The sequence below is a fragment of the Gavia stellata genome, chromosome 24, assembly GCF_030936135.1.
Source record: "Gavia stellata isolate bGavSte3 chromosome 24, bGavSte3.hap2, whole genome shotgun sequence".
Classification (NCBI taxonomy): Eukaryota; Metazoa; Chordata; class Aves; order Gaviiformes; family Gaviidae; genus Gavia; species Gavia stellata.
The window spans coordinates 6,265,949-6,283,384 of NC_082617.1; the positions used below are offsets into that span (position 1 = coordinate 6,265,949).

The 17,436-nt window shown below is 44.7% G+C and overlaps 1 protein-coding gene across 1 annotated transcript in view; it reads left to right on the top strand.

Moving 5' to 3' along the window:
• COL27A1 (collagen type XXVII alpha 1 chain) overlaps positions 1-17,436 on the top strand; it is a 160,687-nt gene that overhangs the window by 34,224 nt on the left and 109,027 nt on the right. Inside the window, exons 6-10 of the mRNA XM_059828735.1 lie at positions 4,302-4,355; positions 6,383-6,436; positions 11,681-11,725; positions 12,626-12,679; positions 15,035-15,079. Coding sequence (XP_059684718.1) covers positions 4,302-4,355; positions 6,383-6,436; positions 11,681-11,725; positions 12,626-12,679; positions 15,035-15,079 — 252 coding nt within the window. The remainder of the gene's footprint in view (positions 1-4,301; positions 4,356-6,382; positions 6,437-11,680; positions 11,726-12,625; positions 12,680-15,034; positions 15,080-17,436) is intronic.

The following is a 17,436-nucleotide window of genomic DNA, read 5'->3' on the forward strand; positions in this document are numbered from 1 at the left end:
AAAGACGTTTTAATTCCCAGCTCGTTCCTGTCTATAAGGCTTTGTGTTACCTAAAGACTGTGAGTTCCTGGGAAATTGGTTTGGATTGTTTTGGTGTCATTGTTTGCACAGAAATAGATTTATATTTTATAACACCTATCTGGGACTAAAGCATAGCTGAGTTTGAAGGGCAATGCATCCTAGAGGTTTTCACTCCCAAGGAAGCTGTAGGATGTCTCAGCCAGACACAGAGAAAGGTACAAGCAAGAGTCCTTTCTTTTCATGATCTCATCAGTAGGCAGAGATGTTATGAACGCTATTGGTGCTCTGGGAAAAAGATTCTGGAAACTTGGCATGCTGCCTCTACGTGATTAAAAATTAGGCACTGGAGACATGCTGGTGAACAGCAGCTGTTTTAAATTCTAACATGTAGTTATATGGCCTGAACAGTGAGGCTGTAAAAGTTCTACATCTTAGTGTTCTGCATTTATTCTCCATCAATGACTTCCAGATCACACTTGCTGAGTTTTATAAGTCAAATCAAAGTTCTTTTATCTAACTTCCAGTCCTGCAAATTCAGCCTGATCCAATCTGTAGAGTCAAACTATGTTTCTATGCTAAAGGATTTTTTTTAAGAAACACTTTTAGCCTAATGGCTTGTCAGAAAGCATCATTTGGCTGTAAAGCTGTACTCAGTTAGTCTCCTACTAGAAATAAAAACTTCCTGTAAGCATTTTTCCTCTATCTTGATGCGCAGTCTGGCAGCAGGAAGCCTTCAGTAGATGGATAGCTGTAATAGTCTGCAGCAGAGATACGGTGTCATCAGTCTGTGCGATATATTTCAATTTTGTCCAGCCACCGTTTGCAGGATTAGGCTGTTCTATACGATGCTTCGTCAAAAGAAGTATTAAGGTTGCAATGGGATGTGAGAGCTGTAGCTCAGCCCAGGCCTGGGCATAATTTCACCTCTAGCAGGGGGAGCCTGCTAAGCCATGATTGCGAGATCTTTGTGTATGAAGCACTTTTTGGAAGGTGTGTATCAGATCCCAGGGTTTTGACTTCCCTCCCGCCCTTCATTTCTCTGGTGTTACACCAGTCCCAGAAGATGGACTTTGCACAAAAATTTGGTATTTCTCCCCCTTAGGCTTTAAATGCCTTTACCCTTCACCAGGTTTGACGAGCCTGCACCTGAGACCTGGTATCTTCCTAGATGACCCAGCCCATGGCTGAAATTATAGACTTGTGAAAGCTCAGCCTGGGGGACAAGGCAGAGCAACCCCAACTGGAACTGCTCTTGCTGAGAGCCTTCGAGTGGCTGCTGGACTAGGTCTTCCCGAGATAGCAGTTAATACCATGGAAAAAACAAGCAATCCAAGAAAGGAAACTGAAGTTTCCCAGATAGATACAGCTTGGAAACAGTGACTAACACCAAGTCATTGTCATTTAGGAAGTAACCCAGGAACATAATTTTTATCAGCTGAATTCATAGAGCACTCGTAAGGTCAGGCAATCAGCTGCGTACGAGGGATGTGATGTGGCATTGCAGCTGGCAGAGATGCGTGTGTTTGTGCATGTCTCTTGTCCAGTTGTGTTGCATTGGTGAGCACCAGTGTTGTGTTGTCGGACTGCTGCGTTTCTGAATCTATCCCGTGCAGAATCCACCTTATTCTCGTCACCGGAGCTGAGCGCTTGCAGGCCCTTGTACTTAGGAAGCTGATCTTTTGCACAGAGCTGTGTGTAGCTGTTGAGCCATACTCCCGCTGATCTGTTTGGGCATGGTTCCACTGACTTCAGTGGCATTACACTCACTCGTGCCACCTGAGAATTTCGCCCATCGTGCTTTCTCAGCTATTTATAATGTGCAACTGCTTAAAGGGGGCTTCTTGCCACTTTTTGCATGCTGTTTGTCATCCTTGGCAGTTGCAAAATTGTTATTGCATCTAGTTAGCAAAGACTGATTATAGTAGATAACCTCTTAACTGGCTGTAGGCGTATGCTGGGCCAGGGTTGTGGCTGGCTGTGTGACCTGGAAGCTGCTGGTGGGGGCAGGAGGGGTGTTTTTGCTAACGACTAGATGTAGCTCTGAGGATGCCCTAATAGAGTTTGGGATTGGGAGGAGGGTTAGCTGTCAGACAGGGTGTGTTTTCAAAAGCCATTACAAGAGTTGGGTTTGCATCTCTCATCTGGAGGCTTTTGGCATCAGGCGTTAGTATGGTTTGCTTAGCTAGCTGCTCTGAATAAATCTCTTTTGTTATAGCGCTAGGAAAAATTGAATTTTCCTTTTAGTGAATGGTTTGGCTCCAAGATAGCTCATCAGTTTGGCTCCCTGATTTTTAAAAAGCTGTTAGTGGGATTGCAAAGCTGAGGTGTTTAAATTGCACAGCTCTAGACTTCTTCCAGGTAGGGAAAAAACAGAAGAAAACAATTTCTTCCTTTACGAGAGGAAGTAGTGTGCTCGGTCAGTTGGGATGGGAAAGGGAGAAGCTTGTGGGCAAGGTGCCGTGGGTTAGTGATGGACAAGGCTTAGGCTAATTCCCATGTTGTGGTTGCTGTGCGAGAAGAGTTGGGCAATTCATCCACAACTTCAGCCCCAGCATCCAGGCCTCCGTTCTCTCCGGCCTTGATTCCACCTCGCTGTTTAATCTTAGGGAAGTGTGATCCTACTTGTGGCTGAGTGAGATGGTCTCAGCAGCGTTGAACACAGAACCGTGATCCAAAGCACAGTCTTTGCTAATGTGATCTGGAGCTTCCCAGGGAAAAATGTAAGAGGCTTGTATTCCTTTACGAGGCTCAAGGTCATTGCATTGAGCACATGGCAAGATTTAGGGAGAGCGGTGGGTGTCTACATGCTGCAGTACATTAATTTTGCAGAGTAGAAATGAATACCCTGCGATCCTGAGGACTGCTCTAATCTGTTCCAACCAGTCGTAGCACCCACTGACTGCTCTGAAGCTCAAAGAGTGGGAGAATTGCCCTGATAACAGCTGCATGCAAAGCAACATTATCTGCATGACTTCATTTACTGTTTGGAAACCAGGCAGCCTTCATTCAGAGTTTGCACAGATGCATCTGCCTTGAATCAGCAGTGCTCCCTACAGTCCGTAGCCAAGTAGTCTCACTCCCAAACCTTGCAGCTTGTGGTGGATGGTGGAGGAGGAGAAGGGGAGATTTACACTCCGTGCAAGGTGGGAAGCACGTGTCGAATGTAGTCGCAGTGAGGCTGCGTGGAAAAGCTGCTCAGCTAGCTATAACTAGACCTTTGTGCTGCTAATGAGAAATGCTAGTTAATAAACAGCATTACTCCTTTGTAGGGTCTCACCTTCCCTCCAAGCACTTTACTTGACAACCATTAATTAACCCTCACGACTGTCCCGTGCTTGGTGGTTGGTTTTGAATCCCGTGCTGCTGATGTGGCACACAGGGGTTGCGACTGACGATCCCAGGGGTGTTAAATGGCCAGTGCCTGATACTGGGATACCCGTGTCCTAGCTGGACCAGTAGAGATGTTATACAGACCTAAGCTTCTTTGTGTGAGAAGCCTTACCTCTCCCCTGCCCAAAGAATCTGGCATGCTTCAAATATCTTCTAATGTTTCGTACTTCTATCTCTCACCCCGTTAGGTGCACGCATCACCTTTCCACCTTTTCAGAAATTGAACTGGGATTTTCAAAGGAATCTACTGGAAGTAGATGTTCAAATGCTGCTGAAATTCCAGCCTGTGTTCATCAGGAGATCACAATCTTAAATTGTAATTTCTCTCGTCGCAGTTGTTAAAAAGGAAAATAAAGAATACTGCCACTTAAGATAAAGTGTGCCTCTTTCTTCTGCCAGCCTGAAAGCCTCACAATCGCTCTGGCTGTTGGTAGTGTCTAATTAGTGTAACTTTCTCTGCAGTTTCATCTGTTCCCAACAGTTAAAAAAGCAACGGCAACTAGCAAATTGTTAAGAAGGCTGGTTTAGCTACAGTAATAGGCTCGGTAATTATTTTTGTGATGGTAGTTGTAGACAAGGAAGAAATCACAGCTGTCTAGTCTAATAAGTATCAAAAGTCCTGACATTGCCTTCTTCCAGTTATCCTTTCTTTAGTCAATTTAATACTGTCAAATATTATTTAAAACTCAACACTTTAACAGCAGCAATCACTCACCAAAACCAGCCCCAGCAAAACAGCTACACCCAGGGACTTTTAATACATTGGGGATGTTGGGGCAAGACGGAGATAAAACAAAATATTTTTCTAATTTGGAGGCTTGGGCGAAGCAGAACCACATCTATGGGCTGGGTCCTTGGATTATGTCATTAATGTAAGTTTTTCATTTCAGGGTCAGAAAGGTGATCCTGGGCTGTCGCCTGGAAAAGCTCGCAATGGACAGAAGGTAAGATGTTGCTCAGAGTGCACAGGCATCAAGACCACAGTGCGCTTTAAGCCCTGCGCACACACATGGAGGGAGTCCATACTGCAGCCACAGCATCACAGCTACTCAAGTAGACTTAGGACTGAAAACTAAGACTGAGACCCCAGATTCAGGACTAAAGAGAGTTAGCTAAGGTATTGACCACAGTGTACTGAAGTGTGTGCTGCCACAGCTTTTTGTTGTCCAGATGTATATCCATTTTATGCACAATCTGCAGCCCAAACTGAAGTCCCACGTGGCTACTTAAGCTAGATATTTAAACTAGTGCATGTGAGATACAGCCACACCTTGCCAGCTCTGGGCATGCAGCTGTAAAAAGAGGCAATCCCAGTGTATGAAATAAAACCCTTGAAGGTAGAGGAAAGGATGCTCTTGCCAAGGAGCTGAGAAACAGTGCTTTGCCTCACGTCACATACGCAGCCGGCAGCAGATCACTACTCTGAGAGCAGCCTTGCTGTCCCGCTGATGGAGGAAGGGAGGCTTCTCAGACCATTGCATTGCCAACGCATGGACCCTGCTGCGTGATAACCAGAGGCCTTTCCACCAAGGTCTACTCAAATCAACGCAAAGCACACAACTGGGAGGCGTAGCTGGTTTCTGGATTTAGCAACTGCTAAGGATCAGAGTTCTGCTAATTCTTTTCAATAAATTACAACTCCCATTTTTGCTGTTTTGCAGCTGAACAATTTCTACTGAGGCAACAAGGCCTCACAGAAGTCTAGAAATGAATAGTAGAGCGATCAGGGCTCCACAACATCTACCTCAGTTAGTTCTTTCGGTGGTGCCTGCACAATACTTCATAACTCATGTCCAGGGCAAGAAGCCTGGTTCTCTTCCTTTCATCATAAGCCTTGCTATAAATGCACAGCTAATAGAAAGCATCAGCCGTAAAGAACTTAGGCCCTTCATTTGAAACCAGATGCATCCATGAAGCACAGCAAGCCACACAAATGCAAGATGGAGGGTGACGCTAGAAAACATTGAGAAGGCTAAGTCTGAAACGATGCTTTTAACTTAACAGCACGAGATGCCTTTTGAAATTTCTGGTATACTACATCGGAATTGCATCACATGGAAATCATCCACCCGCAGAGTCTGGAACCGTTTTCTTGCAAGCATGCTCAGTGTAAGAAAGGGAGAGATCCAGATCTTTTTTAGCTCATGTTAACAAGGCTTTATTCCTGTTAGCAGTAATAGAAACAAGGAGTTTCCAGCAGGAGTTTGGAGTGATGCCTAATTTTCAAGTTAGATACTCCCAATGCATTTTCAGTAAGTAGGCACAGCACAGCGTTAGAGACTCTAAAGGGGTTTTTGATCCTAATCAGAGGAGGCCAAAATGGGCTTGTACAAACAGATTGGATGTTAGAGAGGTCTCACAGCAAAGCGCTTCTCCGTTCCTATGATGATTTGAGTACGCCAGCTGGGATGTGATGCAATCCCTTTTCAAAAGTACAGGCCACTGAAAAAACCCTCTCACCAGCAGCCTGCAAAGGTTCAATCCGTGTCATACCGGCAGGTTAAATAATTATACCATCAACACCACCTGAACTGGAGCCGTGGGCTGAGCCAGTGTAGTAGCAGAGTATGAGCACAGTCACAGGATTTGGCAGGAGGTACCTGTTGTTCTTGTTGCATTTAAAAGCTAAAATTTTCTTGCCTTGGTGATTTAGATGCCTATCAAAAGGCAAACGAAGCATGTGACTGAATGAGATCATTGAAAAAAAAAAAAGGCATTCATCCTGCTGGCAAAAAGCTGGACTCTAGCAGCAGCTGCCATTAATTAACTGGGTTTATTATTTATATGAGCCAGTTAATACAGATGATGTCTAAATCTACACTTCTTATCCAGTCGGTTTTTGAAGAGTTGCAATTAGAATCACAAATATCAGTAGTTGGATGCTACTGTCGGCAAAATCATTTCAGTAACAGTATGCTAGGCATAGGGAAAACATTGCTGAAAATTAATGCAACTTTCTTGCTTCCTACAGGGAGACGTGGGCTTACCTGGTTTGACTGGGTTCCCTGGACCACCTGGTAGAAAGGTAGGAGTATGTTCTTTTTTAGTGAATTAGATCACTACTTTTATTTTAAAATATTCTCCTCTAACTGCCTGAACAATTTAATTAAGTCCCAGTACCCAACAAAAAAGTCTTATGCCTGTTTCGCAGGTGTATAAACTGGGACATAGGGCTGAAGCAACTGCCTAAATGTTGTACCAGCAAGACTGTGTAAGAGTATGAAATGAAATTCTGGATCTAGATTTCTATTCCTTCTTTGTATTCCATGTCCCATTGCACTGCATCATCTCTCTGCACCCTGACACTGGGTCTTCGCCAGCAAGCTGAATTTAGGTCTGGTTCAGCCAATATTTTAACAAAATGGGTCTACAACCGGCATCAATACTCAAAGGTTGAATGCAGAACAGGTTTAGACATTCCAAGGAAACCTTGACTGTCTCTCCTGGTAAAGCACGTTTCAAAGTATCTGCATGCCTTCCCTCTATTTTGCTTGGAGACTGACAGCACTAGTTAGGTTTTATTTTGTTTGCTTCCATGTTGATGTTTCAACATCATTAACATCACCAACAACATACCTATGCCTAGAAAAGGATATGTAGGGATAGAGCATAAGATCCATCCCTGCCTTCATGTTGCAGCAGTGTGTGTGCTTGTACTCATGCGTGCAAGTCTGCACAGCAAAGTTTCAGCAATCCATTCCTTGAGCTCACGTCTCTTATATATCAAGAACTATTCAGTTGGCCTTCCAGTTCCAGGCTGTGTTGGTAGGTTGGTTTGGTTTTTTGGAAGCTGGACCTGTTGCAGGGAGCTGTTTGATAGTTGGGCTCAGCGGACATGACTCCCCTTCCCAGCAAGCCAATATTGACATAGCTAAACTGAACAGTTAAAATTAGCATCTTGTTTCAACCACCTCATCAGTCAATGGGCCGTTGAAGATAGACTGTTCATCAGCCAATTAGCTGCACACAAACACCTACTCAGGTATGCTTTAAGACCCTGGGGAGAGAAAGGAGGTGTGGAGGAGGCGGGAAGAAACTCTCCCTCTCCATGACTGTTTGTTTGTGTGCTTTATATTGGAATCAAATTGCCAAGAGTAGGGGCTGCGTTCATTTTTCTACTCCCAAGGCTGGTCATGCTTGGGGTGCTGTGTGGAGCTAGGAGCAGTAGAGTGATTAATTACCGATCTTTCGCTGTCACAAACAAGTTCTAACAAATCGGGTGCAAAGAATACCATTTTCCTGGTATAACAGCTCATAAAACAAAACCTTGTGGTTACGATCAGCAAAACGCAATGTCAGGAGTGCAAGGACTCATAGTGGAAAAAGCAGAGAAGGAACAGGAGATTGAACAAACATTCCTGCATCCAGCACATGGCCTTCACATCTGATTTCAGCTCCCTCAGGACAGGGCGAAGGCAGGGCTATGCTTCTGTTTCTTCAAGTAATGAGCGAGTTGGATGCTGAAATTTTTCCTTTGGTGCAGCTTTTAAAAACCACCTCCCAGTAGCACTAGTCTGGCGGTGTTTTTGGTGTAAACTGGCTTTTATTAGCATCCTGCATTAAGAAAAAACTTACAGCTGTTGGAGAAATGTTTGGAAAAAACCCTTTTTTTAATCTGGATTCCCTGCTGGCATTCTCCCTGTGAAAATATGCTGGTGTTTGGCTGAAGGTGGGCAGCACATCTTGGCTACCAGAAAACAGCAACACCTTGGAAATGGACATCCCTCCTGCTCACTCCATGGAGGGACTGTGAAAAGAGCTCTACGGGCTTTGATCTGAAAACGCCATGTAGAAACTTTCAAACAGGCAAAATATTTCACCAGGGGAAACAAAATACTTTTCCCACTAAATGAAACTCAGCAGCGTGAGCTGGAGCCACAACCGAGCAGCATATGGCTTTGGACAGCGTGGCTCACACGGCAGTGCCTGCCTTGTGAATGCAGACCTTTGCTCTCTGTAGGATTGGAGAGTCTGATCTCAGAGCACCCCCAAAGCCGTTTTGCCTGCACCCATCTATGAGTATATGAAACTGCCTTTCAAGCAGCCGATGTAATTCTCATCCTCTCCATGCAGAGCAAGTGTTGCTTCTGCTGACCAGCGGTTCTCGGGAAGGGTGGTAGGACTTGGCTGTCCACTCTGCCCTTCCCTCCGGTGCCTACGAGGTGTCTGTGGACTTTGGCTTTTTGGTTTGGGCTGCAGACTACAGCTGCCTTGCAGATATATCTCAGCAGAGCACTGCATCATTGCTGCCAGCCTCAAATGCTGTGGAGGAGAAAATGGTTGTAGCAAAGTGCAAGATTGTAGAAGACAGAGGCAGTGAGAGAGAAAAAGCTTCGTTAAAGTCACTCAGAGGGTAAAGACAGAGCTGGGAATTGGTCAGTGCTTCAAAACACATGCTGTCATGCAGCTCTCATTCGCTGGCCTCTTTACTCTTCACATTTCCTATCAAAGTGCAGGATGATCCTTTTTAGCTAGGAGAGCGTGGATTATAAATATCATCACAGATGAGTAAATCCTTCACTGGAGCGCAATTTCCTTTCTAAATCACAGCCCTTTGTGTTGAGCACCCTGTAATCATCAGGAAGTGTTTGGATAAAAGAGCAAATGCAGTGGGTTTCATACCCTCTGCCCTGTCATTTTAGTGCTATTTGAAGAGGATTTTAGCAGGTAAATACTTTCACGTTGCAGCCAACTTTAGCATACACAAGCTTTTCTGTTTTCTCCTCGCTATAATTAACCTGAGACAGAAATAACTGCAGTATACTATAAAGAAATACACATCTGAAGCTTCCCAGAGCTCATTAAATATAGAGAGGAGGAGATTTAATAGGATGCAACAGTAGTAGAGTGTCTACATGTTTAACTGAAGTGCCATTCACTTACCATTATAGAGCTAGCAATGCAATGCTTGGTGCAGACTTCAGCTCAGGATGTGCCTTGAGCATCTCAAGGGGCTATCGTCTCACCGCCTGCTCTGGGTGGACAGCACAGGCGTGCAACGCCTGTCCTGCAGGAACCCATTCGGAGCAGCCAAGCTAGGCACCTCTTTCTTATCAGTGGAGGGAGCAAGACATCTCCGAGTGTTTGTATCCATGGAAGTAGGTGCTTCAGCTGTCTGGAGGCAAAGGCAGTTCCTGCTCCAGGCTGTGGCTGGAGGAGCTGGGCAGAGGCCCCAGGAGGAAACCCCATGGGCTCCGTGCTAAGTCCCAGGGTACGTCTGGAGATGCTGAACCCAGGGCTGCTTCTGTTGGTAGCTCTCTCTGGAAGAGGCGAGGCGGGAGGCCAGAACAGACACTCTCCGTCTGCTGGTCCACACTCCAGAGTTGGGTGATATCGGTACTGGGCCTTCCGCACCCAGGTGGGTCTGGACCTTCACAACGTGCCTTCACCTTCAGGCCAGACACGCAACCAGGGTGGAGCATCCTCCCTCCTTTCTGCTGATGCTGAGCCTCTGTTGAGGAGCCAGGGAGACGATAAGCAAGAGAGGATCTCATGGGGCAGATTCCTGGAGAGCAACAGGGAGTCCTGTCTGCTGATCCTGCCCCAAGAGCTGCTGAGGCACTTCCAATTAGGAGCCACTGGCTGAAATGCACTAACAGAGGTCGGAAAACGACCTTCTAGGTGGTTCAAGTAAGGGCTAGCTGGTAGCCAAATCATCTTTCAGGTCAGCCACCGCCCTCTCAGGGGGTGCAGCTCAGTCAAAAGAGCGGACCGTGATACATCAGCAAGGTCAAGCAGGAGAGAATTGGTGAAAACGGAATCAATGTTATTCCAGGCCAAAATGTCTGAAATAACGAGCAAGGAGGAATGCAAAGGGGAGTGGGTAGTAGCCAGGATGGCTGAGAGCATTGCATACCTCCGCCAGCGAAGGCTTAGGCTGCAGGTCTAGAATAGCCCATGGGAAGAATAAAAAAGCCGTTAAGCAGAGGTGTGGAGCTGAGAGCAGAAACAGGCCTGGGTTCATCTGGTGAGTGAAGCAAAAGGCCAAGTCCTCGGCCAAACAAGGGTTTGGTTATGGCTTCCAGAGCAGGGGGATGCTCCCCGTGGGTTTCGCAGAGAGGCAGTGCGTGCCCGGAGCCCTGGCTGGGGACAGGGTGAGTAGCAGAGACTGAGTTACAACTAGCACACCCTGAAAGCATTTTGTTATTTTTGTAGTATTTGTGCAAGGATTGTTTCTTGTTTATTTTCTCTCTCCATTTGTTTCAAGTTAAATTTCTGCCCCTTTTTTTAAATCTTGCTAGTAGCCCAGCTAAACAGTCATCTCTGTAACTGAATTTAATCTTCTAATCTGCTCTGACTCCACTTGATGGAAACGAGTTTGTTTTAAATAGCTGAAGCAAGATAATAAAGGAGAGGGAGAAAAAAAAATCTGAAGTGCCTGTCACTTGCAGAATTTACTCAGTGTTTGAAAAGAGCTCTAGGTAAATCTTGGAGAAAGCAAACTCTCTTAAAATACATACTGATCGGTTTGCAGTTGAACAGGCTAGCTTTGTCCTGCTCCAGTGTCTGCATCTCAAAAAAAAAAAAAAAGACTGAAAAACTGAAGCAGGTTTATGAAAGACCTGTGAGAATGATTTAAAGCCTGCAAAGCTTGCCAGCTATCAAGCTGGATTAAGAAACTCATTCTAATTAATTCAGCAGAAAGCAGGTTAAGAGACAGCTTGCTCACCATTTTAGGTAGCTTCATAATGAAGGACTCCAGATCTTCTCATACCTTGTAATAATTAGATTAGAAAAGCTGGAAGCTAGACAAATTCAAGCTAGAAACAAAATTGAAGTTTCCCATGACAGTAAATGGTTGTTTTGGTGTTTCCTATGGCATTTCAAGTACTAAAGCGAAAGTGAGCGCTCTGAAATGCGAGTGACTCAGGTTGTGTAGTCCCGCAACTTGCCCAAAGCCAACATTTCACCCTGCAAGCCTGTGGTTTCCTAAGGATTAGGGATAGCTTTGCTAAAGGTGTAGATTACAAATAGATAGGTGTGAGTGTAGATGCAACTCTAAGTCTGTTCCTGGAGCAAGTCCTTCTTGAGTAACCACCGGGCCAGACCCCAGTGGGTGGAGAGTCTGGGAACAGCAGCAGGGTTTGGGCGATGCAAGCACAAAGCAGTACGTTAAAAGTTTGCGTGATTGTGCACTGCTATCCCATATCTAAAGACCTGCTTCTCTTCAGAGCTTGACTCCCATCTACAAAAAGAAATTCAAACCAAAACCAGATTATTCTTTTTTTTTTTTTTCTTCTTCTTAATCTCTTCCATCCTGTTTCAACAGGGATATAAAGGCTACCCTGGACCACCAGGTCACCCTGGAGACCAGGTGAGTCTTCCCGGTTTCCAATACTGAACCTTTAAAGAGGGATGGATTTGCTGACTCCGGTGCTAGTTTGGATCCTGCACAGCCTGCTCAGTGTGGACAGCCAGCTCCTTCCAGGGGCGGCTTGGCACACACGGGGATGCGCAGGGAACTCCCGTACTGCCGGCAGCTGTGCACATACACTGACCGAGCATCAGCAGGTTGGTGGGAGGAGACTGCCCTGGAGTTTCTAAATTTAATTTCTAATTTTTACTGCTCAACCATGTTAAGTTTATGTGGTGGAAGAAACACCAGCTTGCCCCACTCCCCCTTTATTTTTCCTTTTACATTAATTTCACCTGGAGTTTACTAACCACATCATATTAAGTACTAATATGTAATTCCCCGCCCAAAGCCCAGTCCCTCTCTCCCTTTTTCCTCCCCCCTCTTTATTTGGTTAAGTCTGATGTTTGCAGTTCAGAAAAAAATAAAGGCAATGAATAGCAGGCCCTGTTAGCAATGATGTTAAAGGATATTATACATGAATCCATCTAGTTTTGAAGAATTTTGGCAGTGCTTCCCCACCAGTAAAACGGTTCCATATGCCAGATATAGATGCAGCCTTACACCTTCTCTTAGCCGCCTTGTTTCAAACTATCTGCTGCTTTCACTGCAGATGGAGGGAGAAGGAGAAATAGCAACACTTGCTTAATGCATGGATCCTATTGACTTGGCTTCTGTGTGGTTTTCCCCCTCATTAATTTATTCCACTGTCTACCCTTAATATTTTCTTCCTCTCTATGGGTTTGCATCAGGTTAATCCATTCCACCCTCCTTTTCCCCCAGCTCAAAGAATGAAGCAGCTAAAAAGGCTTCCCAAGTGTAACATTCACCTTACCTTCTGTGCCTTTTTTCTTTCCAAAGGGCGAACGAGGACCAGATGGAAGTCCAGGTGCCAAAGGTTATCCTGGCAGGCAGGTGCAGTAAATCTCATCGTGCTGTGCACAGACTAGGGATTTGGGTGTGCAGGTAGCTAAAGACATGCCCTGCTAAAGACAGCCAAGACCTCTAAAATATGTCTGAATGTTTTCCTTCTTCCCTCCCCAAGATGCTGTATCAATAACACAGCCTTTCAACTCCGGAGGACACTAAGGTTGTTAGAAAGTATTTTATGCCTATGATGGATAAACCCTGAGTTTCTATAGCAAGATCTGACAAATTCTTGCTTCAGTATAACAACAGGGAAAAAAACCCCAAAACAACAGAGCAGAGAACCATACCTACAAGCTGCTAACCCTTCACTTTTAGGCACGTTTTACATCTGATGTTGAACATGTTAGAAATTTGGGACAAAAAAAAAGCATATTACCAAAAGAAAAGATATGGATGACCTCTCACTAGTAAAATTCACTAGCATAATCTTATATATACATACATATAAAATTATACATGAACCATATAAATCTTATTTGCAGCTGCAAAAAAGATGATGAAAGAAAACCATGTCTTTGTTTTCATTCTGGAAAAGTTGTACAAAGACTTAGAAATGGAGGAGTGTGCAAAGGAATATGGATCAAGATCGGACACTTTATTGTCTTACTCATGTAAGATGCTGAGTCGTAGGAAGAAAATTAAGAGGAAGAATTTGTAAGACCCAAAATGGAATCTGCTGGAGGGCAGAAGACCTGGCCCTGTAACATTTTACAGGGAACTGAGTTTGTCATGGTTTTCTAAAATTGACACATTAATGTTGGATTCCGCCACGTTTATATTTAATTACATAGCTAAGAGGCTAGGCAGATGTCAAAGACCCCAAGGAGTCTGCCATGATCATTTCAGGCTTGTCGTGAGCTCGTATGTGAGTTTTTACCCAGATGTGTAGGTTATTGGACTAAATGTGAACTGGATACGCCAAACAAGTCTGCATTCCCCCTGCCTCAGGCTATTTTAAATTTGAAATTAAATGGATACCTCGCTTAGCAAATTCTAAGTGGAATATACAGATGCACGCTGGAGAGCACAGATGGTAGAACTGGATGAGAGTTTTATGCACCTGACTAAATGCTCCATTCATACTCTGAAAGGCTCTTAGAGATTTGCATGCCAAAGAATCTCCTAGGTGTGAATGTCTGTTAGGTGACTAATGTGAAGCGGTCCGAGCTATATTGGACATACAAGGTTAATGAATGCTGTTTATCAATTCACAGCAGTGTTCTGCCCATCAGATAAACTGCGTGAAATCTTTGTGCTTGACATACGAAGAATAAAAGTGCTTTCTTAAAATGTGGTTTGGGTCAGGAAAGTGACTTTTTTTTTTAAGGCAGCTTTTTTTCAGCGTATCTGAATGCTGTGTGTATCCAGCATCAGAGCTGTTTACTTTGCTGAGATTTTACTACTTGTTACTCCTGTCAGCTGTGCTGGCTCTGCAGCGCTATGGGGGAGAGAGTTGGCTCTGTTTTGATTTGCGCATCATAGGCAGAATTGTTAACTTCACCCCAATGGCTGAAATCTTTGGCAACGATGCAAGAGCCAGGAAAAAGCACAACCTGACTTTCAGATCCCAGGCTGAGTGCGCAGTGCTGCTAACTAAAGAAAATATGGACTTAGCCTTTTTTTTTTTTTTTCCCCCAAAAATGCCCAACAACATTTGGAACTAGAAAAAATTGACCAGGAAACTTGCTAGAAGACAATAAACATGAAAATTCATTATATATTTTTACGGGGTTCTTTTTCCCAGTACTTTAAGTGAGCAGCAATAGGCATAGAAGTAGAATGGGGAATGTATTTTCAATTCTTTCCATAGCTGTTGGTGCTGCAAAGGGTTAGAGATATTGCAGTACCTGCACAGCTGAGTGACTTTCTGGGTTGTAGAAATTAAGAGGGGCTATCTCACTGCATCAGGGCCCGCCCGTGTTCCCTAAACAGGTATTGAATACATTTGTCATTTGCTATGCATGTGTTCAGTTAGGCAGGAAAATGAATGGAGAGCTGTTGGGTACAGAGCATCACTGTACGTCGCATCTGAAGTGTAACGCAACCGCTTTGCACCCTGCCGCATTCGCCTTTTTGGTCTTTATGATCAGAAAGCTCTACTTCAGCCCCGGGGAAGGCTCACTATGTGCAGCAGTCTCAGGTGCTGCAGAGTCCCAGCTCCCCGACAATGGGAGTTTTGTTATTTGTACCATTTTGTCCTTTTTTCTCCTTTGTTGATACGCCTTGGACTCAGCACTGAAAGCAGAACCACGCAGAGACGGTGCTGGGGATTTGGCACTGCTCATTAGGTTAAGTTAAAGCCTGTCCACATTTGTCTTTGTTTTTTCCCTTCTGTTCTAGGGTTTACCTGGCCCCATAGGGGAAGCTGGCCCAAAAGGCAGTCGGGTAAGCAGCCTTTCATTTGTCTTTTCTCTACTTGTTTTTACCAAAGGCTTCTCAAGAAACTTTATGCTTAATTTTGCAATCCTGAGACTAGTTGCTTTAATTTGTTGGATTCAGGGGATTTGAACTGCACACCGCATGTTTATTGAAGCACTGTTAAATTTTTTAAATTAAACATGGAATGTACCAAGATCAAAGTTCACCAACAGTGCTGACGATACAAAGTCAACCCCTTCAGAGCTGACATTGCAGGAGAGGAAAGAATGGCATACAAATTCCTACCAAAGGCCAAAGTCTGAACTTTCTGCAAGCCCCATCTCCCAAAGACCTCTTTAGTTTCAATAAGTGTGGTTCAGTGGTCTTCGAGCATGCTGAATATGGGCTCTTTTAGGTATAGTCCTGGGTTTGGGAGTGATTTACATCGTTATGGAGAATAGCAAGCCAGCATCATGAAACCACGTGCAAATACAAATATTAATATCTCTGTTCTGTATGGTTTTGCTCACCAAATTGAATTGCTGGGGGTTCATTCTCACTGCAAAGGATTTTTATTTTTTTTACCAATTAAGGCTCTCGTTAATCACATTTTGTTCTTTTCCTGCAATTATAAATTCACAATGAGCTTTGGAGCCAATAAAATCCCCCATTTCCCTAACATGTGATACTTTCTCTATATGCAGAACATTCAACCAGCTGGCTTTCATCACTAGGAAAACTGCAAGGAATAAACAAATGCTGACCCTGTAGCTAGCTGTATTCCTGAGCTGGGAAGGGAGATGGCATGTTCAGTGTCCTGCAGGAGAGGGGAAGATCTGAGAGAGCACAGCTTGCTCACCTCACTTCTGGAAGTGATATAGTCTTCCCTGGTGCATCTGTTTCACTGGCCTAACCAGGACCTCGTCTAATTATCATGTGGTAGATGTGCAGAATGTAAGACTTGAAAGTTATTTTCCACTTTGCACCCCTGAGTGCTGAGGACTGAAATATTTCTAGTTACCCAAGAAAGCCATTTCTCAGTTCAACTGCAATTAGAATTGGGTACTAAGGTGAGATATCCGAATTTGGCGGATTGAGGGAGCCAGCTGTGGACTCTTCCATCCTCCATCTCTATTTTTTTCTTCCGCAGGAAGTAGTTCAGGAGTTACATGATTTGTCTTGGGGTTCAGGAGGCAAAGGCAGGCAGCATCGTCTGAATGTAGCTGTGTTTCCCGGCTAGGTATTATCGCTAAAGCAAGCACAACCTAAAGGGAGCGATGGACTGGTGAACAACTTTGGTGGGGTTGACAGTAAGAGATTTAGTGATGATGGAGAAAGAAAGATGAGAGAAAATCAGTGTTAACACTTGGCTCTTGTAACAGCGAGGTGCCACTGAGGGGGCTCCCTGCTGAAATTCACTTCCTCTTGATTCTGCATGTTTGGCACAAATTAGTCCTTTGCAAAGGACCAGCACACAAGGTGACTTTGTACTAACTGCTGAGCAAAGAGGATTAAACACAAGGCTTCAATTGTTGCAAGGGAAGGGAAATGTAGCATTTTATGCAGCATGTAGTGTCTGAGCAGGATCCCAAGGCCGTAGAGAAACGTCGTGTACTTGAAAATGCAACGCCTGCCGATAAGTGTGAAAGGAGCGGATTTTATGTGAAACACGTTCGTGCAAAGGAGGCTTCTTTACAGCTGGGTGTCAGAGGATCTGTATGTATGCACAAGTTGAGCCTCATACATGGATCCAAAGAGCCTGAAATAGCACGCTCAGCCTCTCCCTACCCAGACAAGGCCCATGGCGCTTGGGTTGAAGAAGTGTTTGCGAAACGTCTTGGTGGTGCAACAGAGTTTGCAGGGAAAGGCTTTAGGCAGAACCATTACCAATTTGCTCCTCTCAGCAACAGGGTGATTGGCAGCCTTGCATGCCAGAAAAAGGTGTTTGTGTGAGAAGGGGCTGCAGTGTGCGACCGCCATGTGACATAAGACAAACAGAAAGGGCTTCGTACAACAGGACATTTTTGCAACACAGTTGGGAATGAATGCCAAAGGCAGGGAAAGAGCCCCTGGGGAGATGAAAGGAGGTGTAGGCACATGGATTACTTTTGCCATCACTCTTGCTAACCTTGAACCAAGCTCCATTTCCCTCAGGAACACTCAGAGCCAGCCCAGGTAAGGTTTCTTCTTGCTGGCCTCTTCCTGCCTGGAGTCCTCATGATCCCTGGTGTGAGGGTATGTGCCCTTGGACTACATCGTGGAAGCCAGCACCATGCAGTCCATGGGCATATACACTTGCCTCAAGGTTTATTTCATCTCGGCTGCTATGGAACAACGCTGGAGGATGCTCTGCTGTTCAGGAAAGATAGACTGACTGGTTGCTA